The sequence below is a fragment of the Fusarium tjaetaba genome (genome assembly GCF_013396195.1).
Source record: "Fusarium tjaetaba strain NRRL 66243 chromosome Unknown NRRL66243_c0000218, whole genome shotgun sequence".
NCBI classification, from domain to species: domain Eukaryota; kingdom Fungi; phylum Ascomycota; class Sordariomycetes; order Hypocreales; family Nectriaceae; genus Fusarium; species Fusarium tjaetaba.
The window spans coordinates 97,210-121,234 of record NW_023501414.1 but is presented as its reverse complement, the minus strand read 5'-3'; the positions used below and the strand labels follow the sequence as shown (position 1 = coordinate 121,234).

General features: G+C 48.6%; 4 protein-coding genes across 4 annotated transcripts; 2 read left to right on the top strand and 2 right to left on the bottom strand.

Moving 5' to 3' along the window:
- Positions 1 to 468: 468 nt before the first annotated feature.
- FTJAE_9612 (uncharacterized protein) lies at positions 469 to 2,639 on the bottom strand (the record flags this gene model as incomplete). The annotated part of the gene is made up of 2 exons (XM_037356551.1): positions 469 to 2,259; positions 2,337 to 2,639. 2 exons carry the CDS (start codon positions 2,637 to 2,639, stop codon positions 469 to 471), a joined length of 2,094 nt encoding a protein of 697 aa, XP_037203344.1.
- A 2,504-nt stretch (positions 2,640 to 5,143) lies between these two features.
- Positions 5,144 to 9,744, top strand: FTJAE_9611 (carboxypeptidase Y-sorting PEP1 precursor; the record flags this gene model as incomplete). Its single annotated transcript, XM_037356550.1, has 2 exons — positions 5,144 to 9,066; positions 9,117 to 9,744. The coding sequence occupies 2 exons, from the start codon at positions 5,144 to 5,146 to the stop codon at positions 9,742 to 9,744; spliced, it is 4,551 nt and encodes a 1,516-aa protein (XP_037203343.1).
- Positions 9,745 to 10,848: 1,104 nt separating this feature from the next.
- On the bottom strand, positions 10,849 to 14,123 carry FTJAE_9610 (uncharacterized protein; the record flags this gene model as incomplete). Its single annotated transcript, XM_037356549.1, has 2 exons — positions 10,849 to 12,288; positions 13,239 to 14,123. 2 exons carry the CDS (start codon positions 14,121 to 14,123, stop codon positions 10,849 to 10,851), a joined length of 2,325 nt encoding a protein of 774 aa, XP_037203342.1.
- A 4,362-nt stretch (positions 14,124 to 18,485) lies between these two features.
- FTJAE_9609 (mediator of rna polymerase ii transcription subunit 16) lies at positions 18,486 to 22,524 on the top strand (the record flags this gene model as incomplete). Its single annotated transcript, XM_037356547.1, has 9 exons — positions 18,486 to 18,637; positions 18,692 to 19,046; positions 19,094 to 19,377; positions 19,454 to 20,052; positions 20,102 to 20,221; positions 20,268 to 20,381; positions 20,430 to 20,711; positions 20,767 to 21,621; positions 22,403 to 22,524. The coding sequence occupies 9 exons, from the start codon at positions 18,486 to 18,488 to the stop codon at positions 22,522 to 22,524; spliced, it is 2,883 nt and encodes a 960-aa protein (XP_037203341.1).
- Between the last annotated feature and the right edge of the window lie 1,501 nt (positions 22,525 to 24,025).

Genomic DNA, 24,025 nt, shown 5'->3' with positions numbered 1-24,025 from the left:
CGTCACACAATCAATAACAAGCCACGGCATCAATTAATGTTAATCACTGAAAGACACTCGTATACCGCTTACGATAAGTTTCAGAAAGTGTTATTGCAATGGTATCTAATTCGAGTCCCTCATATGTTTATACGTCGTTTTGAGAACATGCCCGCATCTGATCGTCCACTTCCTGCCAACTAATTTATCTTCGGCAGCCAACCTACATAAGCGTGGCCCTAAAATAAGCAAATAAGAAAGAGTAAGGTAAAGGCAAGAAGAAAAGATAAAAGACGAAGCTTCGAGTGCTATGATGATTTTTCAAGCGGGGTTTCCAAGGCGGAAAGTGATGAACCCTCATGAATCATAACTCGTGCATTTGCATGCAGGTATGCACACAACATGACCGAAGACTGTAGCAACAGGACAGGGTGCACATTTGGGTCTATTTAAGTCTGAGTGCTCTCCCTAGCAAAGCACTCTTCTCCTCTAAAAGTCCCAGAAGTCCTTCTTGGAGGGTGCGTTCTGTCGTGTGGGAAGAGGCTGCTCGTCCAGTTCACCGTAGAGCCAGTCTCGGTTGGTACCCTTTCGACCACCCATGCCGTCGCCTGCAATGTTGATCTTGTGCTTATCTGTATTCTCTCTGACTTCGTTGGTGGGCGCGGTGCTAGATCCTGGTGTTCGGGTGGGAATCGGTTTGGTGGCTGTTGCTTGACCGCCAGATGTCTCACTCGTCTCGCTGTAGAGCCAGTCTCGGTTGGTACCCTTCTTACCGCCCATGCCATCGCCTGCAATGTTGATCTTGTGCTTGTCGGTATTCTCCTTGATTTCACTGGTAGGTGCAGCGTTGGATCCCGGTGTTCTTGTAGGGATCGGTTTGTCGGTCTTTGAGTCACCAGCTGTCTCGCTAGTCTCATTGTAGAGCCAGTCCCGCTCAGTACCCTTCTTGCCGCCCATGCCGTCGCCTGCAATGTGAATTTTGGCACTCTTGGTCAAGGGGACGCCCGACGCAACAACATTGGGTTGCTTGCGGGTGGGAATCGACTCAGGGACATCTTGAGTCTCTCCATAGAGCCAGTCCCGGTTGGTGCCCTTTCGCCCTCCCATACCATCACCGGCGATGTTGATCTTGTGGCTATCGGTGTTCTCGGTTGGTCGGTTTTCCTTCTGGGCGGCAGGAGACCTGTCGTATGTGTCCCAGTTGTGTTGCATCATTTGGACAGCTTTTTGGTGGCCTTCAGGGACGCGATCTTGGGGGTGGGCTGGTGACTTGTCACTGATATCGAAGTGGTGGTCAAAATCTTTCCCGCGGTCTTTCACGTTGGTGATGTTGCCTAAAGCGCGTTCGTTTTGTCCTACGTCCTCCTTGTCAAACAATTGATTCTTATAAAGCCCTAGGCCCTCGTTATGAGCATGGCCCGGGGGATGGGAACCGGGGCGCGGTTGCTGGGGCACTCTCTCACCGTCGTCAAGTAGCTCGAAGTGTGCGTCGGCATCGCGTCTAGGCTTGGCAGCCGGGTGGCCTGGCGTCTCATCCACAGCATCCTTGTCAGTGTCCCAATGGCGAACATCCTGGGTGCGCATAGTTCTGGAGGGCTTCACTTTCTGTGGCGTCACGAAATCCTGGAAAGACCATTGGCTGTCGTGCTTGGACTTTGGTCTTTCATCAAAGGATTGGCCCGGCTTGGGGGCGTCCTGAGGGTCACTGCCATCGGCAAAGTCGAAATGAGAGTACTTCTTTGGGTTAGGGCGGATATATCGCTTGTTCTTGGGCTGAGGCTGCTCCTCCGGCTGCTCGACATGCTCTTGACCGTCGAAAATTCGCGAAGGCTGGAAGTTCTTACCCTGGCCACGCTTGGAAGGAGACATATTTCGACGGCCAGAGCTGGGTGAAGTGGGTTCATCACCCAAGATCTCGGTGAAAGACCGCTGTCGAGGGCGGCTAGTACCAGCGTAAGGAGATACAACACTGGCGGGCTCCGCTTCAATTTCATCTCGAGGACCAAACAGCCTCAAGGATGCATGGGGGTCGCGGAGGGCATTAGTGGAATTAGTTCGGTTTCGCGCAACGGTCTCGTTGTGGCTGGGGGCGACAGGGGCACCAGTGCCAGCCGTTCTGATGCAAGACTGGATAAATGCGATCTGCTCTCGGCTATCTCTAATGGGCCAGTTGCGGCCAGACTTTCCAATCACTTCAACTTGCTTGAGGAGCGAGCCCTGGTCCCATTGAAGTCGAATCTGGAGGATTTTGCCCGCTTCATCGAAGGTCACAAAGTGAGTCTGTGGGGAGCAGTTAATACATGGTTCGTGTTGGCGCGAGGCAGAAAAAGAGCACTCCAAGCAGAGAAGCAACGTACAACGGGGAGGTAAACATCACGGGCAGACAGAAAATTGTCATCAAGGCCAGGGAGATAAGGACCGCCTCCAGTTTGAAAGCCGAGACCTGTGTCAACTTCTAAGACAATGACGTTTTGTCCATCAACAATATTGAACACTTCCTCCTTCTTCTTTGCGACCTGCTTCTGGAGCGCATTCAGATGTTTGATGATCTCAGTAGGACCAGAAAAGGTCGTAGTCGTGGTAACGTAGTGCAGCGCAGCCGTATCGGCCAGCAGAGACGAGCTGGGCGCAGCAAGAAACTGCTTATAAGTGGCCGCCATGTTGATGGCGAAGTTGCGACTTATGCAGGGTAAGGAACGTTGTTGGTGTCTCAAACGAGTTGGCGGCAGAATAAGTAAACACAAAGAGCCGCGGATTGGGGTGGCCGAGGCAGAAGAACACGATGGCGAAGACAACGATGATGCAAGAAACAAGTTGCGAAAGCTTTGAGTTGGGGAGAAGGAGAATTAAAGTGAAGGGAGGACGGAAAACACGAATTCAAAACAAGCACGTGGAGTTGCAAGTGAAGGTGGGATTGGGATCTTAAACTTAGTGGGAGAGTCAGGGGTCCAAAGGGACCTACCTACCTGCCTATTGGTGCTGCGACTAACGGCCCCCTACCTTACCTTGGACTTTAGTTCCCCTCATCTCCCTAGCCAAGCATGATGAAATCTAGGATTTCCTCATGATGGCGCAGTTAAGAAGCTAACGTTTCTAATCTTGGCTGGATCTGAGGGGAAAGTTGAAATGAAAGGGATTATAGCCCTGGCCAGAAATGATGCACTTACACGACGCCTGTTTGTTTATGCCAGCCATAGGCTACCGCTCTCATCCCGATTGTATATGACGAAACGGACGGCACCTAGAATGTTTGTTGGAGTAACAGATTAGTACCCAGTCGCAATTCGTTGTCTGGTGATGGAGAAAACTTGGGTTTCGCTGTGGCTTCAGGAACGCTATGTGAGTAGTCCCTGAAGATACTTGATAGTCGATTCACCACTACCTACCTCCTCAGTTAGGTTAGTTAATCATTCACAAAGGAGTTACTTCAACCCTTAAAGCTTTAAATCGAGATTCGCGACATTCAAGCAAATCTGCCAAGTTGGACTGTATGCCCCTCTTCATCTTTCCGTTTGTTTATGTTTGTTGGTTTCGTTTGTATACCTACCTAGGATAGGTAGGCAAGGGGAGAAAAAACTCGGGACCTTGACCTAAGCGATAAAAATAGTTAGGCAAATCTTGCCTAAGCTTATGGCACTCTTTGCTACATTTATTTTCATACCCTGTACCAGCGTCCAATGTTTTCTTGCTCCCTGAGGGTAGGTCATGTCGTCAAAGGATTAATAGCCCAGCTAGCCCAGGTACTAATATGGACCCATTTGCCCTCGAGTCCCACTTGTTGACGGGATGAATATCAAGGTCAGGTTGACTCCTATCACAAATTTCAATAACTCTGAAGCTAGTGCCATTATATGCAGATGACCGCTCTCATTACGACTCGGTGGCGAGGTATCACTGTATTGGGATCACATCAATGTCTCGATAATGTATGCTTATTATGCTTGCAACCGCCTCTGCTCCGACTTGAGTCTACATCTCAAACGGGCATGGCTTTCATGTGAGACTAATGTACCGTACCTGAGAAATACGGAGCCCCGTGCCGAACCAGGGGCCGCATCACCTCGCTACTCCACAACGTTTCAGCTCTTCTGATACACCTTTCCTATCTAGGAATATCTGGGCATTGCTATCAAGGGCAATGGCCCGTGGTAAAGCTGGCTCACTCTAATGGTAAAATGTTGATCACAAAATCATCGGTCATGAAATATATGGCATGGAAGATGTGGCTTGGTGACAGTTGTTTTACCTGCCTCAAATATACTTATCACTCAGCTTTACGAACGTCACGGATTGGATGCTCCTGTCAAATTGGCACCTTTTATAGCCTGCAGCTATCCATAAGGAGTTTGTTTTTGGGAGCATCATGGGCTAAGTCGATAATATAAAGGCTGACTTATGCTACAATATCTGATACTCACGAATTCATAGTGCAATTCGGTAAAAGGGACAAAGTAACGCTTCATGTGTGATGCCGAGAGTTTCGCCTTCACATCAAACATGATTGTTCGATCTCGGCGTGTTCGCCATTGCACAATACATATAAATCACTGGAATTCCATATCCTCAAAGTCATCATTTGAATGCTTAGTTTGTTCTAGGTAGCTCAAGATTATTCGCTGATCATCCATGCCAAGAATGCGATCTTCCAAACATGGTACTTAGACTACCTGACTGGTAGCGCCACTCCATGCATTCCAGCACTGTTGAAGTGAAAAAAAAGGAGGAGCGAATAATGTTAGCTACATGGACAGGCGATTCGGGGATCGCTATCAGCAGATTGTACTTGTGAATCATTTCCCTATAGCACATAGGTAAGGTTAGTAGGTAGGCACTTTAGATAATCTTATCTTCATCAGAGCATCAGCTTCCACCAAGAGACTGACGTGGGGAGCAACTAACGTTAGTGTGGCGAAGCTCGACGCCACACCAACCGGGCGAAACAGCTGCCGCCTCATTGCTGACGTGCCTCGTAACCTTAACTCGTAAGGAGCAAAGTGTCCTACCTCTGATAAACTTCATCAACACGTTTCAAACACGACTTGAAAACGATACTTCGGAGCCCAGCCACCTCTCTATTGCACGAATTCTATCGAAATTGCGAGATCCTCGCACCTTCCGGCTGTGTTTGCTTCTTCATGATATCTTTACTGCAAGCTCAGCCGCAATGATGAGGTCCTCAGCTTGGGCCGCACTCTCATGGCGCGCCCTCATATTCTCTCTACTATATACAGCTGTGGCAGCAAAGCAGGACAAGCCGACGGTCGACGCTTCCGTCGCGAAGCATCCTCCTCTCAACCTGAATTACTTTGAGGATAGTGACGTCGTTGTCTTCCAAGATATCGAGGAGAGAAACATCTGGAGGTCCGAAGATGCAGGCAAAACATGGGCGCAAGTCCCTGACATCCCTGACCGAAGCGCAACCTTCCTGTACCTTCACCCCTTCGACTCCAACTCTGCCTTTGTTCTCACGAAAGATCGGAAGCACTACAAAACCGAAGACCGTGGCAAAAGCTGGAGTGAATTCAGCAGCGGCACGATGCCGAGTGCTTTCCAACCCGATACTCTTGTCTTCCACGCTGGCGACCCGAAGCGCATCATTTTCAACGGCATGAACTGCGATGGAATTTTTTGCGACGAGGAAACAACATATACAATTGATGGTTTCAAGACTGTGCAGCAGCTGCGTCCCAGCACCTCAGGTTGCTGGTGGGCCAAGACAAACCGAGAGTTCACAACTGGTGATGCTGAGCTGGACAAGACCAGAATTCTTTGCATCGTTACCGACCCTATGAGTCTCTTCAAAACAAGCCAGAAGTTGTGCGTTTCGGATAACTTCTTTGCCAAGGGCAGTGGGGGAAAATTCGACGAATTCGAGCCAAGTTTGGACGGTCACCGTGATGTAACTGGCGTCGTTAGCATTGCAGCCGTCAAGAGCTTTATTCTTCTTGCCTCGTCATCCGCTGGCAGTGATGAGATGACTCTCTTCGTTACCAGTGATGCCCAATTCTGGCACCGAGCCATGTTCCCCACAGACGACAGCCATGACCATTCCCACAAGATTAACCAGGAAGCTTACACGGTTCTCGAAAGCACCAACTACAGCATTCAGGTCGACGTGATGACTTCTCACCCGTCCAACCCTATGGGGGTCATCTTCACCAGCAACTCGAACGGCACATACTTTACAGAGAACATCCCGTACACCAATCGCAATGTCAAGGGCCACGTCGATTTCGAGAAAATCAGCGGAATTCAAGGTATCTTCCTGGTCAACACGGTCGAAAACGGCAAGGATGTTGATGAAAAGAATGCAAAGAAAGCTGTGGTGACACAGATTACATTTGACGATGGAAGAACCTTTGAGCCAGTCAAGGCTGGACAAGACCGCATTCATCTACATTCAATGACAGACATTGACAATATCGGGCGCATCTTCTCGAGCCCGGCTCCTGGTCTTGTTATGGGCAATGGAAACACGGGCGACGCACTCGGCGAGTTCGAGAGCTCCAATCTTTATGTTTCTGACAACGCTGGCGTGTCATGGAAAAAGGCGCTCGAGGGCCCTCACAAATACGAGTTTGGTGATACAGGCGGCATCTTGGTCGCTGCCAGAGATTCTCTCAAGGAGGACGTCGATAAGATTTCCTTCTCCTTGGACTATGGAGAAAATTGGGAGTCCGCCCCGCTCCCTGATGGCTTGAAGGTCAGGCCTGTTATTCTGACAACTACTCAGGACTCGACAAGTCTCAAGTTTCTGCTTGTTGGCGAGAAGGACAGAGCTTTCCACATGATTGCCATTAATTTTGAGGGCATGGAGAAGCGCACTTGCGAAAGTAAGGACATGGAGTCATGGTATGCACGTGTTGACGACAAGGGAGCGCCAACTTGCATCATGGGTCACAAGCAGACATACAACCGCCGCAAGAAATCGGCGGATTGCTTTCTCAAGGCCGACTTCCGTGACCCTGAACCCGTCATCGAGAACTGCGAGTGTACCGATGCCGACTTTGAATGCGATTACAACTTTCAGAGGGATCCCGACGACAACAAGGTCTGTAAGAAGGTTGGGCCAGTTCCTATTCCAGAAGGCTCTTGCAAGGGCAAGGATGAGACTTTCAAGGGATCGTCCGGGTGGCGCCTTATTCCAGGAAATACATGTACTCGAAAGAGTGGCTCTCAGAAGGATGACCCAGTTGAACGCAAGTGCTCCGATGGCGGCAGTTCCGGTGGCGGTTCAACGCCTGGTACTCCGGCTAGTGGTGAAATTTCTCTCAAGACCAATGAGTTCGCGGACATCAAAGGCAAGGACATGCAGAAATTTTACCTAATGGGTCTCGAATCTGAGAGTCCTACCAGCGAAGTTGTTATTGCTCGACCCATTGGTGATAAGCTACCTGGCGGTAAAGTCGAAGTGGAAAACAAGCTATGGATCACAGCTGATCATGGCAAAACTTGGAAGCGCATTCTTGAAGAGGAGAATATCTTGGCACTGATTCCTCATACCTACTTCAAGGAAGTCGTCTTCTTCCATACAGATTCTGAAAAGGTCATCTATACCATTGACCGCGGTCATAGCTTTCACAGCTTCAAGACACCATTTTCTGATCCAGGTGCCGCAATGAGTTTCCATCCAGACAAGAAGGACTGGATGATCTGGATCGGAGAGCGATGTGGTGATGTTGCGGGTAGCAAGGATTGTTACCCTGAAGCCTCAATCTCAACCGATCGTGGTGACAACTGGAAGACTCTGCAGCGCTACGCGACCAAGTGCGAGTTCACAGGAAACTCTGCCTTCAAGTTCCGCGCTCAGAAACAAATCGTCTGTCTCGTTCACAAGGACGAGAATGCTGACAACCACAAAACCATTGTCACAATTGAGGACTTCTCTGAGGACGACAGGATTATCCACAACGGTACGGTTGCGGCGTTTGCGACTATGAATGAGTTCATTCTCGCCACGGATGAGGTTATCGAGGATGGCAAGGAGAGCGCCGGCCTGCAAGCCATTGCTAGTATGGACGGAAAGCATTTTGAGGCAGCCCAATTTCCGCGCAACTTTCACGATTCTCACTCGTCATTGTACACCGTTCTTGACAGCTCCAACCACGCCGTCAACCTATTTGTCGCCACTGATCTTTCCGAAGGCCGACGCCGTGGCTCAATAATCAAGAGTAATTCTAACGGTACCACATATGTCCTCAGTGCATCCAACGTCAACTCGGACGAACTGGGTTACGTGGACTTTGAAAAGGTCGCGGGTCTTGAGGGCGTCACCCTTATCAATTCCGTTTCAAATCCTGATGACAAGAACGGAAAGAAGGTGATTCAGACAAAGATTTCGCACAACGATGGCGCCGAATGGGGCTTCCTTCCCCCTCCATCAAAGGGTGCAGATGGCAAGTCTTATTCATGCAGCTCCTCAGGCGATAGCAAGTGCGCTCTTCATCTACATCACTACACAGAGCGAGAGAATAAGGGCAGAACTTTCTCAGCAAGCACTGCCGTTGGCCTGATCTTTGGCTATGGAAACGTTGGGCCAAGCCTTGGAGATGTCAAGGATGCCGATACATTCATGTCAGCTGATGGCGGAATCAACTGGAAGAGCGTCAAGAAGGGTGTATGGACATGGCAATATGGCGATCAGGGTTCGATCATTGTGCTCGTACAGCGTGCTACCCAGGCGAACAAGATCAAGTCAAATATTGTCTCTTACTCAACAGACGAGGGCAATACCTGGACTGACTACAAGTTCACCGACAAGGAGGTAATCATTCAAGACTTGACATCTGTCCATAGTGGAACTTCACGAAACTTCTTGGTGTGGTACCAGACAGATGACAAGAAACTCTTCGCTGCCAACTTAGATTTTACAGGACTCACAAATCAGCCATGCAAGTACTCCGATGATTCTTCTTCAGATTACGATCTCTGGTCTCCTAAGCATCCCCTTCAAAACGATGACTGCCTCTTCGGACATAAGGCCAAGTATCTGCGAAAGAAGACGGATCGCAAGTGCTACAATCAAGCAAGCATGTCACGATTGCGAGAATACGAAAACTGCGAGTGTACCCGGCGAGATTTTGAATGGTAAGTATAACAATTGAACATCCCTGTAAATATAAACTAATCATTCGCAGTGCATACAATTTCGAACTAGACAATCATGGACAATGCAGTCTGGTTCCAGATCATGATGCCATCTCGGGCGAGGAGTGGTGTAAGCAACATCCCAATGAGACTTCGTACTTCGACCCTACAGGTTATCGTCGCATCCCCTTGACCACCTGCGAAGGTGGCCAAGAGCTGGACAAGACCTCCACAGAGCACGCCTGTGCAGGACACGAGGAGGATTTTGCACGCAAGCGTGGCACTTCAGGCTGGGCTATTTTCTTTGCTATCATCATCCCCATCGGACTGGCAGCCGCTTTTGGCTGGTATGCTTGGCGCAACTGGAGCGGCAAATTTGGACAGATCCGACTGGGTGATAACAGTGCAACCTTTGACAGCGAGCAGCCTTGGATCAAGTATCCCGTTATTGCCATTTCAGCGCTGGCAGCTGTTGTTGCTGCCCTGCCACTTGTCTTGACCTCCATATGGCGATCCCTCACTGGAGTCTACGAGCGCGTATCAAACCGAAGCAGGGGAGGCAACTGGTCAAGACGATATACCACACGCGATAGCTTCGCCCGAGGACGTGGTGACTATTCCATGGTCGACGATGACGAGGGTGAGCTACTCGGTGAGGAGAGCGACGAAGAGGTTTGAGCAAGAAGAATGTACGAGCTACGACGTGAACCCGGACTGTACTATGATATGGTGTCTTATTGGGAGAACTTTTTTGTTTGTGGAAAAGATGAATGCGATGGAATGATACGAGCGTTTTGGTAAGCAGAGAGGACTGGTAGTATAGCATGAGAAACAGAACAGAAAGGCAGACATACATGGTATAATTATCACTTCAACTCCGTAACTCATTTCACGCGGAAGAATGAGACACACTTATCGTCGCATAGGGTATGATCTTACTCATCATACTCCAGCTCTAATCCCCTAAACATCGTGCTGACAGTCATCATTCAGCTCAGACATGCCAGCTAAGACTTGCATGAACTATCTGAGGCACAAGCAAGGACGTAGTGACCGGAAGTGGATATTCGTTCCGGTCATTTCTTGTGCGAAAAACTCATGGCTTGGTGACAGATGCACGGGTATCACACTTGCCGTGTGATATATCCGTGCTGGCTGCATGACGAAGAATTTGATTGCTTGGCTGATAACAGATCATGTTATAACGTCCAGTGGATTGCGACAAGGCTCTCGAGATATTGCACGAATGGTGTAATTGAAGGATTTCGACAACTATGACAAGTCACAAAGGCACTATTGAGTTGTAGTTCATGTCACTAATAAGTGGTATTGTACAGATAGACCCATGCAGCTCTGAGCTATATGTCCATCATATTTGATTTATTTTTGCAATTCCAATCCCCGTTTGCGCCATGCTTGCGATGCTGCAGTCTGTAAAGAAGACTTTACTATATTCATGTGCTTAATGCCATTGCGGTCAAGATTATTCCTCAACACAGCGAACGCGCCATAATATTACTCCTTCAACTCCTTCCAATGAGTAACCGAGACTGTTTTGCTCATGCAATGCCTGTATTTGAACTGGACCATGAAAATGCGATGTAACGACAGGTCTAAGATGGCAATTAAACGATTTGGGGTATTTGATAGTAAAGAAAAACAAAAGAATGTATGAGATAATGCTTGCTGCTCAAAAATTGGTGACCAATACATATTTCTTATATAACCTGGAACGCCTAGGTGCTGGTTGCACCATTGTAGGTGGCTGCGCTGTGGCTCGGACTATGACCGCTTGACTCGATTCCAGAATCTTTTCACGGTGCGGTTATCATGATCGACAGGATCTTCCCACTGGTCTAGAGCAGCGAGCTGTCTTTCAATGCTCTGTTTGGGGTTGCTTTCACGAGCGTACAATGCTGGACTAGGTGTGTGATCTCCACGGCTTGAGCTGACTCGACTACCAGCCTGTTTCCAGCCATAGATCTGATCCTCGCTTTGACGAAGATCTGGCCGTGTTAAGGTCATGCGAAGTGTCATTTCTCGGCTCGCTGCTGGGTCGTACATAGATTTCTCTCCTCTTGAGTATGATGAGTGCTCGTTACTATTTCGTAGAGATCGAATATGCGGTGTCTTGTCGAACAATTGAGGAGTTTTTGGAGAATCAGGTTCAGCTGCAGAAGCATCATCGCTGTATCTTGATGATCGATCATCTTCTAGGAAGCTTCGCAACCTGTCCGGCTCGTATGCGGAGGCCTTGTTCAATCCCGTTTGTGGTCGGGGTCCATCTTTGGAAGAGAATCCAAACTCAATGGCCTCATCAAATTTCTGGGGTGAAGCGAGATAAGCTCGAAGCTTCTTTCGAGCCTCGGGGTCTCGATAATGAGCGGCAGAAGGGTCGAGGGGTGGGGTCAAAGGAGAGGGAGACGCCAAGGGTGTTTGTCTGTTGGCAGATATCAACGACAGCGCGCGAGCACGAGACTTCTTCCGTACATGGCCAGATGAGCCAACACTGGAGCTGTGTGAGGCAGACGGCGGCAAAGCGGTGGGAGAAGCAGGGCCTTCTCCTAGTCCATTGACAGAGGGTTTTCCAAAGGGCAGCTTGTTAATTGATAAGTGACGTCGAAACGATGGCCTTCGGCTCTTGTTTGGAACCGGTATCTCTTCTCGCAGGTTGATGTGATAGTCATCGAGATATAAACGAAGATCCAAACCATCTTCATCGTCAAGCCATCGGAAACTGTCGTAGAAGGAATCTGAACGCTTGATGTCTGAGCTCGTCATGGCTCTGTCATTATGCCTGGACAGCATACCCGAGAATGGTGACGTTCCTTCAGACAATCCAGGACTTGGGAGTGGCGATGGCATTTTGACTTCTTGAGGTGGAATATCGAATTTGTTCGATGCTACTTCTGGCGTGTAGTTGGAAGTATTTTGTGACTTATACGCCAACTGGAGCTCTTCCTCAGTAAGGTGGCGGCGTTTTATCTTTTCAGGAAGGTTGGCGTAGAACTTTTGGTCTGTTTCAGCAATTGGCGGACGATCTGTGCGCAGGATAGAATCATCCGAAGTAATGGGCCTTTCTTGGTGCTCGTAGCTCCCTCTAGGTTTGGGTAGTGATGACCAAGGGGAGAGAAGTTGATCTTGTCCGACGCTACCGGGCCGTTGACAATGTCCTAGGTCGGGTGATTGAGCTAGTTGCGATCGCTCGATAGTTGAGAAGTACTGTTAAAGAGAAAAGTTCAGTACGAAGCACTAGGTAAGTCCAGCTAATATAGCAATTAAAATAGAGCAAGTACAGAAAATGTAGAAGTCATGAAGGGGAAACCCTGATTCTTAAGGTACAGAAGAGGGGCGGGAATGGTTATGTCTCAATTCAGGAACGAAACGGCAGAGCTAATGCAGAGAGTCGTCGACTAAAAGGCTCGTGGGGCACGACTCGAATGTCTTGGGTGTATGACGCCTGGTGATTGCTGGTACACAAGCACGTTGGTGCACCGGGTGGCATGGATCATCCAGGAGCTGCACGTCTAGGGCGTCGTCACAACGCCTTGGGTTGGGGGGACGTGATTGCTGAGCGAAAGAGAGCACTTTCTTGCTCCTGTGTGCTTTGTATCAGGGGTTGCGTAGACAAGTCATGGGAGGATCGGCCAATGGCTAGGCACTGAGCGGACGAAGTGCGTGGAGCCGCCCAAACGGCCACCGCGAGCCAAACCAGACAGGGCAAGGACAAGACATGGGTATTGGACAGTGGCTTCTTTTAGCGATTCCTGATGGTTCCCCGTTCCTCTCGAGGTGCCTGGGGGTTCCTCAATTTGACGATTAGGCGGCGACTAGCCCCCGGTACCTGCAAGAGGACCCATATGCAGACAGATACATAGAGTACGGTAGACAACCTCGCCAAGTCATATTGATTTCGTACAGCCAAAACCCATAAACTAACGCATACGAGGTGGGCAGAGACGCTTGTCGAAATGTGAAACCTTGTTTCATTTGAAAAAGCAAAAGGTGATGAGGACTGCAGTGGCATGAGAAATCGATTGATCGCATCCCTAAGGGGCCTCAAACTTTCGTCTGCTTCGACTCCCTTATGGTAGTATCGAAGCAGACCGTGAGAAACAAAATATGGGACACACGGCAAGGGATCCGCAAAATAATGAAAGCCACGAACTTACTTTTCGTTGGATCGTTGGAGGAAGAGCCTCGAATTCTTGTCTCGTAATGGTCGCCGATGGCCGATTTTCTGTGGTAGGAGGCTGGACATCAGAAGATACCCTCTGGTGTTTTGAGGAAGTGGACGCAGCAGCGCTTGGACTCCGTCGCCACTGAAGTAGGTGACTGCGGGAAGATGATGGACGGTGATCTGCAGTGAGACTATCGTCGGGGAAGAGGCACTCGGTATCGATTTCGCTAAGCAAGTCATGATATTGCGAGTTGTGTCGCATATTATCGGTATCATGATCTGTCTCTGAATGAATGCGCAGCTCGATCTGCTCCTCTTCTGCCCAGGCGCGATACAAGCTGTTACTGCATGTTGGATCATCCTTCGTGGTCGTCTCATCTGTAGTTGCAATGCTCATGGGTCGAGAAGGCAGCAAAAAGCTGTGGTCTCCAAGGCCTTGGCTTTGATCGATGGCGCTGGTATCCGTAGAACCGTTAGTGTCGAGCCTTGTGGGAACACAGCGTTGGCGTTGCGGCTGCAGTGGTGGCTTTGGGCGCTGTAGAGAATGCATGGTATCGAAAATGGGTGCATACACATGCGAGGGTTGTGCATGTATGCGGCTCTTGTTGATGTGACTCGTTTGATTCGGGTAGTGATGCAGAGGCCTAGGATAAAGAGGTTGAGATAAACTTGCAGAACCCGAGGAGAGAGTCTCGTTGTCGAAGAAGCTCATAATATCATCAGGACGGCCTGGGCCCTGGCTATTAACGCTGCCACTATCTCTTGCATTCATGCTATTGCTGTCGATAGCCACCACTGCTTCAGCTCGATTTGGCCATTGATCCTCGTTCCATCCCAGGGTCGAATCCAACGCTGCAATTCCATCACCCTGGCTCATGACGAAGTCGAGTTGAGAGTTCGGCTGGTGCTAGAGCTGCGAAGCAGGGTTGTCGAGATTTGGCGACAGGGTGTGGTGATGAGGCCGAATAGCTACCAGTACCTAGTGACTGCTGATCATGAGGCAATCGGAAAGGAACGGCGATGCAAGGTCCACTGCTGTCAAGTTGGCCCCCCGCAGGCACCGCCCTTAGACTCCTCGTCCCTTACCTTATGTACCTTGGGGATGTGATTGACACTCGGCTGACAGTGTCTTACCGGTAGACGAGACGGCTGCCGATCGAGGGCGAAGGTTTGCAAGGAGGAGAGTTGCAGTAAACAAAGTGTCGATTCGGGAACAGTCGATACGAAGGGCAGATCGGAAATGGTGGAAGATGCTGTTATTGCTCGTGCCTTGTCGATATGCTTCAACGGTCAAAGCATATCATCATAAGCGAATGCAATTCCCGAGGACTCGTTGTAAAAGTGCCGTAAATAGAGATCAAAAAAGGGCAAGCACGGCTTCAATCTTGGTTAAGCGGGTACAAGAGCCAAGCCTCAACTAAAAAGTAAGGTACAGCACGGTAGTGAGTGGCAGGCACGGAATTTGCCAATTGCTCAAAGGGCCAGCTCGAATTAGCTCTCAGCAACGGTGAGACAACGTCCTATAGGGGTGGGAAAGCGTCCGAAGCAATAGGGAAATCGACGATGTGACTTTGGCGTCAAAGGTTGGTAGGTCGGCGTCAAAATGCGTTGTCGTACCTAATGAAGTGCACATATCACAGGCACAATTGGAGATGGAAGAAAGAGAGGAAAAGAAAGAGGAAAAGAAGTCCGGTCAACTACGGATACCTAGTCCATACATAACAAAAAATTCTAAGTAATAATACTCCGAAGACTTGACCAAACCTCAGTCCAGAGGTCGCGCCGTTCCGTGCCGTGCGTCGTGGTGTCGTGTGCTGCTGTGTCGTGTCTTAATGGGCGTCAGCTCCGGCATCGAGGCCAGATTCGTATGGAACGAGTCCCTAGCGAGCAGGCATGGATGGATACGACCACTTTCTGCTCAGAAATCACGGCGGTGCTTCAGAATATGTCGATGCCCGTCCCATCGCCATCAACCTCGATCCCTGTAGCTTGGCTTAACGCTGTGCTGTGCTCAGTGTGCTGTATGTAGGAGGAACTGGACCCAGCTCCCTGGCAACACCGGTTCATGAACGGTGAACCCACCTCCCAAAGACCCAACCCAAAAGCCAATCTGCTTAGCCTTTGGGTCTAGCAGTGCAGCGGAGTCCCAAGTTTCCGGGCACAGAGGTCGATAAGCCAACCTTCATTGGGTCAAGTGCAGCTACAATCTGCACGGTACCTGACTTGGTGTGTTTATGCTGACATTCATTCAGGCGTCCGTGACCGGACTGTCTCGAATAGTCTAGCAGTTCTAACATTGGGTATCACCAAGGCTTTTAATAAGTCAAGATAATTCGTGCTGGAGTGGGACTTCAGTCCGGGGGTCACAATCGAGTGAGTGATTGAGGATTGAGGGTGAAGCCACTATTCTACCCCTGAGTTGGTTCAACTAGGTACAAGTAGTTCATTTCTGGGGCACTGAAGTTTATGACTTGAAGACCGCAATTCATCGGGCTTCTTCCATGGCCTCCACAGCTGGAGGAAGCAAGACGAATGTCGACGGGAGGGCCACACCTGAAGCGATCTAAAAAAGCAAACATCTGCAGATCCACGTTTCTTGGTTCCATTATGATATAGACGTGTTCAGCTAAGTTTCCGACACGCACCGCACATCATATCATGTCTGGTTATTACATATATTGACGGCGAATAATGATCATAATAGTCAGCTTAACTAACTAACTCGTGTACAGCTCACTGGTGTGCCTCGACGCGCCAGGGTAACCTTACCACCTCAACTCTACAGATGATAAGAGTTCATGAAAACTCAGTGATTGTTTATTATTAGGTGTCCCCGCGTAGCAATCTGGGTAGACATCGGCTGCTTGGTACCGAATAACCTGTCGGTCTATCCACCTTATTTCCAGCTTTCCAATTCATCACCCCCACAAGGGACCAAGTTAATGATTGCAATCACCTGCCTGCTTGAGGCATTGGTAATGCCCATCACTTCCAGACATTTCCTAGCTCACACAAGTGACAGATCCCCATGCAACGCTATCATACTGCGGCGTGCCAGGGCTGATATCTGACAAGCAGGGTACTTCGCTGTTCAATTATGTTTAAGCGACGCCTAATACCACCCATCACAAGCCAACTCACTTCACAGTAAGACCCTTGAAGCGCTCCGCCAGATTGACTTTAATCCCACCAACCAGCCATATCGCTTTGGGAATCTGACCCGAGTTTGTAGCATTTATTCTTGAAGATCTCTCGGAGAGCCCGTCGAGTAGCGTAGGTCGACAATATGACAGGCTGTCTTTGGACGATATCTTGCTGCTCAGAAACAAGCCCCTGGAGCATACATTTGCTGTGCCGCATTCAACCCCGATTTTGGTTCAAACCAGCTATCACGATGCTCGCTTTTATGGCTGTCCGCTGCCCCTGGTAGCATTCGGAAGCTCCGTAGAAGCGGTTATGTTGGCCTTGTGAAAGGGGCTCGGCAGTTACGGATCTGGATCCTACGAATCCTAACCTCCTGCTACCAATGATGCCGGTGACACGAGTACACGTTGTCACGCATACCTTTGGAGTTGACTTTGCCCTAGGTTGCTCAGAGTGTGTTTACGGAGATGCTATGGTAGTATGCAGTTTCAACCCAAGGCCGGTGCAACAGACACAGGGCCTCTTAGTTATACGAAGTACAGCTGCTTGAGAGTGCAAGCAATACCGCATTGGCGGTGTCCTTGTCCCTTATGTATCGAATACTTCTTTAAGTTTCGGGGATTTTCCATCTTGATCTCGAGTTTCGTACCTCATCCGGGAGGCATGGATCTTGTAGAGGTCCTGGACCTGTCGGCAGTCACCACTTACAAAACTCAGATATAACTACGGAAAGGCCATATCGGAGTCAATGCGCTATCCGCGGCCGTGGAGGTCCGTGGAATGTTTCCTCCATAATTAGTTGAAACTCTTTCAAGACCTCGGGAGGACTCTGCCCAGTTTGTTCTCGGGTTGTGGGATTCGCCCTACAAGAAGATGACAAGCTCAAAGGTTCGATCACGGATCAGACACCGCATATGTACTAGAAACATGATGCGGTGTAGGGAATTATGGAGTATGTTTCTATCGTCGAGGGAAATAGTGTACGTAGTCTAGTTGTGCTACATCGACCTGAAACTGTTTGGCGGAGTGTGGATCACGGCGTGCGAAGCACAGACGATGCGATGCGATGCAAGCTTCAGGCTTCGCTTCTCAGCGCCACAACATGCGGTCTGATTCTGTCGTGCATATGAGATCCATCATACACGTTCCTTGGGAGGTCTGTGGTGGAAGAATGGCTCCATCTTTCGGTGGAGGGACCAACTCTGGCTGTTTACGAGATGCACCAGTGCCCGACGAAATCCCATCGTAGAGTTAAACATGGTGTTCCCGGTGTGTCAGATAGAAAACAAGGTCCAGCTTCTGAACTAGATGGCGTGTTGAGAATGCAAAGGGACTCTCAGAAGGAATCAGGCGAGGTGGTGGAGGGTGCTTTTCATCGAGGAGGTCGGAGCCAGCATTGGCCCATGAATCTTGCGCACTTTTGAGTTTATCAGTATGCCTGAACTCACAGACCGGTATGGTAGCACAAGAATCCCGGATCTTGCATCTGGAAAAGGGCGCTGCTCGAGGTGCATTCAAACGCCGTTGTGGCTGAAGTCAGTGTCTGTGAAAAAGAGACTGACTCATAGTCATGTTCTTAGGTCTATCTAACCATGAGCTCATTAGTGAAGGTGTTAATGGTACCGACCGAAAATATATGATTCGCTGATATAATGACATTCTTATTAGCGATATACCTATTAAACGTATGAAAGTCCCAAACCTACTATGTATATCGTCGAGACACGTGCTTGATCATTCGCCGTGGAAACAAAGACGCGTCGTGTCGTTCATTGGTTGAAACACGGTCATTCGGCATCCACCCATCAACTGCTCCGAGCCAATGATAGAGCTTACAGGACGACACATTTGGCTTCAGCCTCGAGACAACCTCAGCCTTTCTTACTTCAGTCAACATTTACTTGTAACTTATTTTCAGCCTTTTTCCTTAAACTTTGGGCGACTCCGCGGACCAGGTAAAAACTATAACTCAATCATCATATATATTGACTCATCATGCTTCTTATTCTGATGTAAAAACTTCACTTCCAACTATTGTTTTTTGCAGAGTATTCTTTCTTGATACCCCGTACTACCACTGATGACATCGGAAAAGATGCCGCTCATCCTGGATAACCCAATGCCAGTGGAGCTTAACGATGTAGATGACCTTTTTGGCGATAACGTTGGTCTCTCTTTGCCCACGAGGGTGCAGAGTAAACAGCTTCAACAAAGAATGGACGATATAAGGATTCGAGGATGCTGCCAGTAAGAAGCCCCAGCTTGCAGACACTTATGCACGTTTTCGCTAACCCTGTATAGAACTGTAGCGTGGTCAAGGACAGGATCGATCGCCAACATCACACCTGATGGTCAGAATCTTGAACTTCGCTTTCTACGACGCTCCCCAGATGATGGCTCCTGGGACCTCAGTGAACCCACCACGTGCCCTTTTGTCAAAGGGCTCCCAACCATCCCCATCGTTCATTTGGTATGGGCCGGTACTAGCAGCCCAGATCTGGCGGTGATAGATGCTGTTGGTCGCGTCTCTATCGTCAGTTTCTCTATTTCACTAAATCACCCGTTCCCTCAACGGAAATGGGACACTGACCCCACTGACGATGTGCACACTGTCGTCGGTGCTTACTGGCTTAATGTTTCTCCTCCAAATCAGCAGGTATGTGTTGTTTGAAGAGGTTTCTCAATGTTTCTGACTTTCAGCAGGCATCATATAATGTCATGTATGGGCCAGCTACAAAACATGGCAATGGGTATACATATGAAAGCACATTCGTTCATGCTGGAGGACCAACCCACCCCAGCCCTGCCAAGAGTGCTCTGCTTACTATCACAACGCATGGTGTCATCAGGATGTTCTGGTCACAGAATACCAATCGACTTGAGGAGACCACCATGGAACTTGAAAGTATAAGTGCTTCTGATGAGCTCATTACACATGCATCGTTCGCATCCGAAAAGAGTATGCATCTGAAATATCGTATTACTTTGTGTGTGTCACTGACAGCCGGCAGAACATCTCCTTCTTGCGGTTGCTACAACCTCAAAGCAGCTAAAATTAATCAGAATCGAGATTCAATGGGGCCAGGCGTCACAAGCGGACAAGGCGACTGGCCGGCCCGCAGGGAACCTGAGCCCTTCCCTGGTTGAGAAACATCTGGCCACAACAAACTGGCTTCAAGGCGGCCCTGGCGATTCGAGCCTCGACATATCCATGATCGAGCTCTCTCACTTAGAGGTTATTCCTTCTTTGGTTGATAGCACGGGCAAGAACACCACGCTACCTTTAATTGTCACTGCCCGATCACGCACTCCTACTGAGAGCTCGTATCAGGCGAGTCAAAGTGTTGTTGATCGATGGGAAGCTATCGAGCAAAAGCAAAATTTGCCATCGGCCTATGAGCAGCTTGGAGGTCGACGAAACAGCATCTCTTCAGAGCTACCCGCGGTGACACAGCTGCAGAAGATCGCTCCTGTCACTGCCAATAAGGTTGTGGTTGCGTTCCAAACCACTAGTTTTGGCAAAATCCTAGTACTGGCTTTCGCAGATGGTACTGTTGAATACCGTGACCGACTGACGTTCGAGGAACTATATACAACTCAGGAGTTGAATAAGGTGCAGAACCTTCGACAAATAGGCTGGACTTTCGCAGATGAAGGGCCATGTAAGTATGCATATCTCAGAATGTTGCTCCTGTCTAACAATAGTTGTAGGCCAGCAAGTTGCGTTCTCTCCTACTTTTTGCTCTATGGTGCAAATGGGCGAAGATGGAAAGATCAAGTGGAACAAATTACATTACCCTGGGGGCGATATTGGAAATTCTATGCACGATGGTATGTTGAGCGATGAGAGGATTGGTGAGTTGCTAACCATGTGCAGCTCAATACTGTGGCAGCATTGCGGCCTTGACCGTGACCGCAGCACCGTCAATGTTCTACCAGAACAATTACGATGATTTACTTGCTATTGTACGACCATATACTACCAAGAAGAGTATGTCCACCTTTTGATATTTCCCACCCGCCTGCTCACAAGGAATAGGATTTGTCCAGGATTTGGTGACCGAACTTATCAGAATTCTGAAGATCCAGATCGATTACTCTGAAGAGATCCATCATGACTCACTTGTCAGAAATGGATCTCTGCAGTACTGCCTCAGTATAATGAACGCACTCGGATTCCGCGGAGACTTTCACCCTCGATCTTTTCAGGGCAAATTCTCGATGCTATTTCTGAATGTGCGGAACGTAGTCGTCCTCATCACAATTGCCAGTAATACACCAGTTACTGTCAGGGAAAAGCTGAGCCCCCTTGATGATCCCGGTAAGTTATACTGCCTACTCCTTTGGTTTGTTTGTAGCTACTTACATCAATGCAGAAGTCATTGAGACACTTGTCGGCTGTGCAAAGTGGGCGCTGGATCTGATCGCTTGGCTCATGGATTGTCTTTTCGAGCTTATGAATGACAATCATTTCCAAGAGCTCTTGACTCGCGAACGTTTCCATGAACTTGCTCCTTATCTTCACGAGAAGAACAATGTCGCATTCCATTTCTTGATGAGCTCCTCTAGTCGAGGGTTTCTCTCGGCCATTTGCCGCAGAATGGCGCACCTTGAGGCCCTAAGCGGCAGGGCTATCGAGTTCTATCGAAAACAATCGGCTGTTGTTGAGGGTGTGGCCGGCGGTCGAGCAGCGCCTCAGCTACAACAGGCATACCAGGCAATGCAACAAGTTACCTCTTCAGCTCTCGTCAAAGTGTCTGAGGTCGAGACTCTTCTCACGGGTCTGAGTAATGAGGTCCGACAAGCGTATCAGATCTTCCTTCCATCCCTCGCTAAAAGCCAGAATAACCAGTCGCAAGGGAAACAGCTGGATATGACGATGAAGGCAGCCCGCGTTCAGATGGAGCTCTCCATTCTCCTTTCAGCTGCGCCCCCTGCTCCGTTTCTCCAGATCATCAAGAAGTTCTTCAACACAGACTTGCCCGCGTTTCGCAACACTGTAGTTCCAGGTCGGTTGTTCTTTGCAAATTACGATCTTCTCGAAGTCGAGGATGACGAACATAGCTTGGCGGCGAAGAAGGCACGGGGTATGGTGTATGTGGATGTGTTCAAGCGCATGCAGATCAGACCCTCCCCGAATAAGCAGTGGAGACGGTGCTCAAGATGTACTGCGGTTATGGAGGATGTGTTTGGGAGTCGTTCTGGGTTCACATTTGTTCTGGGTCAGCAACGTAAGTGCTCTTGTGGAGGACAATGGACGTTGCTTCCCAAGGGACACGTTGCATGAGATCTTGAAGTTTGGGAGGCGTAGACTATATTTTGGTAACTGGATTAAATACCCAGGATTCAGGTAGCATATAAGTTATTGGCAGTGTTATGATAACTAAATACAAGAATCGTATTGCCCATCTAGCGACGCTCTTGAAGTTTGTGACCTTTCGTATATCTTTACGTCCATCAAGATACATTTTCTGTACAGCTCCCAAAGTAGTGGAATATTTACACCAACCATGATAGCCTCTCAACACGGAGATTCATCCACCTCCCTGGTTATTGGTACTGTCACTGGCAACATATTAGCCCGATTTTCGCCCTGGCTAGACTGTTCGAAGGTCTTGGCGAATTTTTGGAACGGTTCATCGGAGTAATGATGTCTCACTAAGAGGAGAACATCCTTCACCATCAAGCCATTGGAATATATCAAAGGTGTAACTAAAGGCTACCCTCTATCATCAAGCGGTACATGAAAGGATAAGGCTAACAGCAACTAAAAAAAAAAAAAAAAAGTACATGAAAGGAACCCAATTTTTGAATGAACACTGCATATAGAGTTATTGGTGCCTTGCTACGTAATTTCGAAACTGTCATCAACGACTTTGGCTATGGAGCAATACATATACCCTATACTCATCACCTCAACACCAAGCTTTGAGGGGCAGCCTATCCCCATACCCCATGGGAGATTACGATGTGATGACCCCCAGAATAACGTTACTGAAACGGTAAAGATAGTGGCGCTACGATTGCTTCAGGTCGCCTTGGAGGAGCGTACTACTATGGCTACTACGGAGTACGGAGTAGCAGATCGATCAACATTACGGATTAGACCACGAGCCGCTCAGAGCGCCACCTAATTTCGAGTCAGTGGGGGGAAGAATGATCATCAGGGTTTTCGACAGACAAACCAAGGCCGGTAGTTGCATTTGCTGTCGATTCTGGTAGCCTTCCGATGTATCCTTGCGTGATAGCGAAAGCTTCGTGGTGTAATGTCAGGATCGGCAGTTTGCCCTGGTATTTGCTGGACACGACCGTTTGACAACAAGAAACTCCTTGTTCATAATGGTAGTCAAAAGTTACAAAGTACAAGCGACAACTACAACTGCATGAATGTGCATATCAGTTTGTGGCTGGAAAGGGTTGTGCTGCTGCATGACAGACTTCTTAGTGTGAGATGGAATGGTCCATGCAACAGACAACATGTGGAATTACCATGACTCGAGGAGCTTCTGGCTTGATTAACACAGAGTGTCCAGACGAGAGCATGATAAGGAACTATTGTATGGACTGCTTATAGCACATATACATTTCACATTGTTCGATTGTATTTTCCACGTTGATTGCCGAGTATTGGCTTTCCGTGAAAAATAGAGTTTTCTGTCGGCAATCACAGTAAATGAAAAAACCCTTATTAGAAAGAAGATGCCATTTGAATACCGGATCACAGCAGGGAAACACCCTGTAGTTGTTGAATTCATGCAACTACTCCGTACGTATAAGTGCCTTTATGGAGTGCTATTACAAGCTATCAACGGGTCGAGAGTCAAATGCCTCGATCATACACCAAGAACTTAGTTCACGTCCACAATCTTCACCGCTTGTTTCCTGCGCCGAACCGGGGTACAAGTAATTTTCGTAAAATAAAATAAACGCCAACGGAGGATATCGAGGCTCTCTACGTTGGTTCGTGGATGTTTGCTGCGGGTTAGACGCCTTCTCTTATTTTTGCCCAACAGCTTATTAGACTCCCTGGCGAGCACGTGAAGCGCTAGACAGGGGGTAACTCACGACCCCTGGGCTTTGAGGCGGTAGAACTGAAGCAGTAACTGGGAATCATCAAGGTTCCATTGCCTTGATATTACACAAGCGAATTGTTTAATAATTGCAGTAGTGAGTGAACCTATGTATAAGTTTGAACATTCTTATTCATAAAAGAAGGAAAGAAGAAAAGAAAGACACAAACAAACAAATGGGAGAGTTCCACCCGTTGACAAGCGGCTATTTGCATATGCATAGAATCATAGAATGTTTCGATAGCCGCCATCACAATATAACGGTAGCACAATTACGCACTGTCGTGGAACGATGCTTTTTAAAAGAACGTGGCCAAGGATAGATGATCCCTGAACTTCTGATCCGTACATAGATATGTTTACTAACTCTGTTTTAGCCTTGTTCATGCCTTGTCCAACCGTTACCTGAGGCATTGACCACAGATTGGTCGATGATAGATCACTCTCGTTATTTTTAGTCAATATTTCATAGGTAACCAGGTGAGAAGACGTTTATAAGATGGAGAATAGGGGACTTGAGCATGATGAAATATCGTCAGTGGAAGCTGTACTCCGCACCACTCCG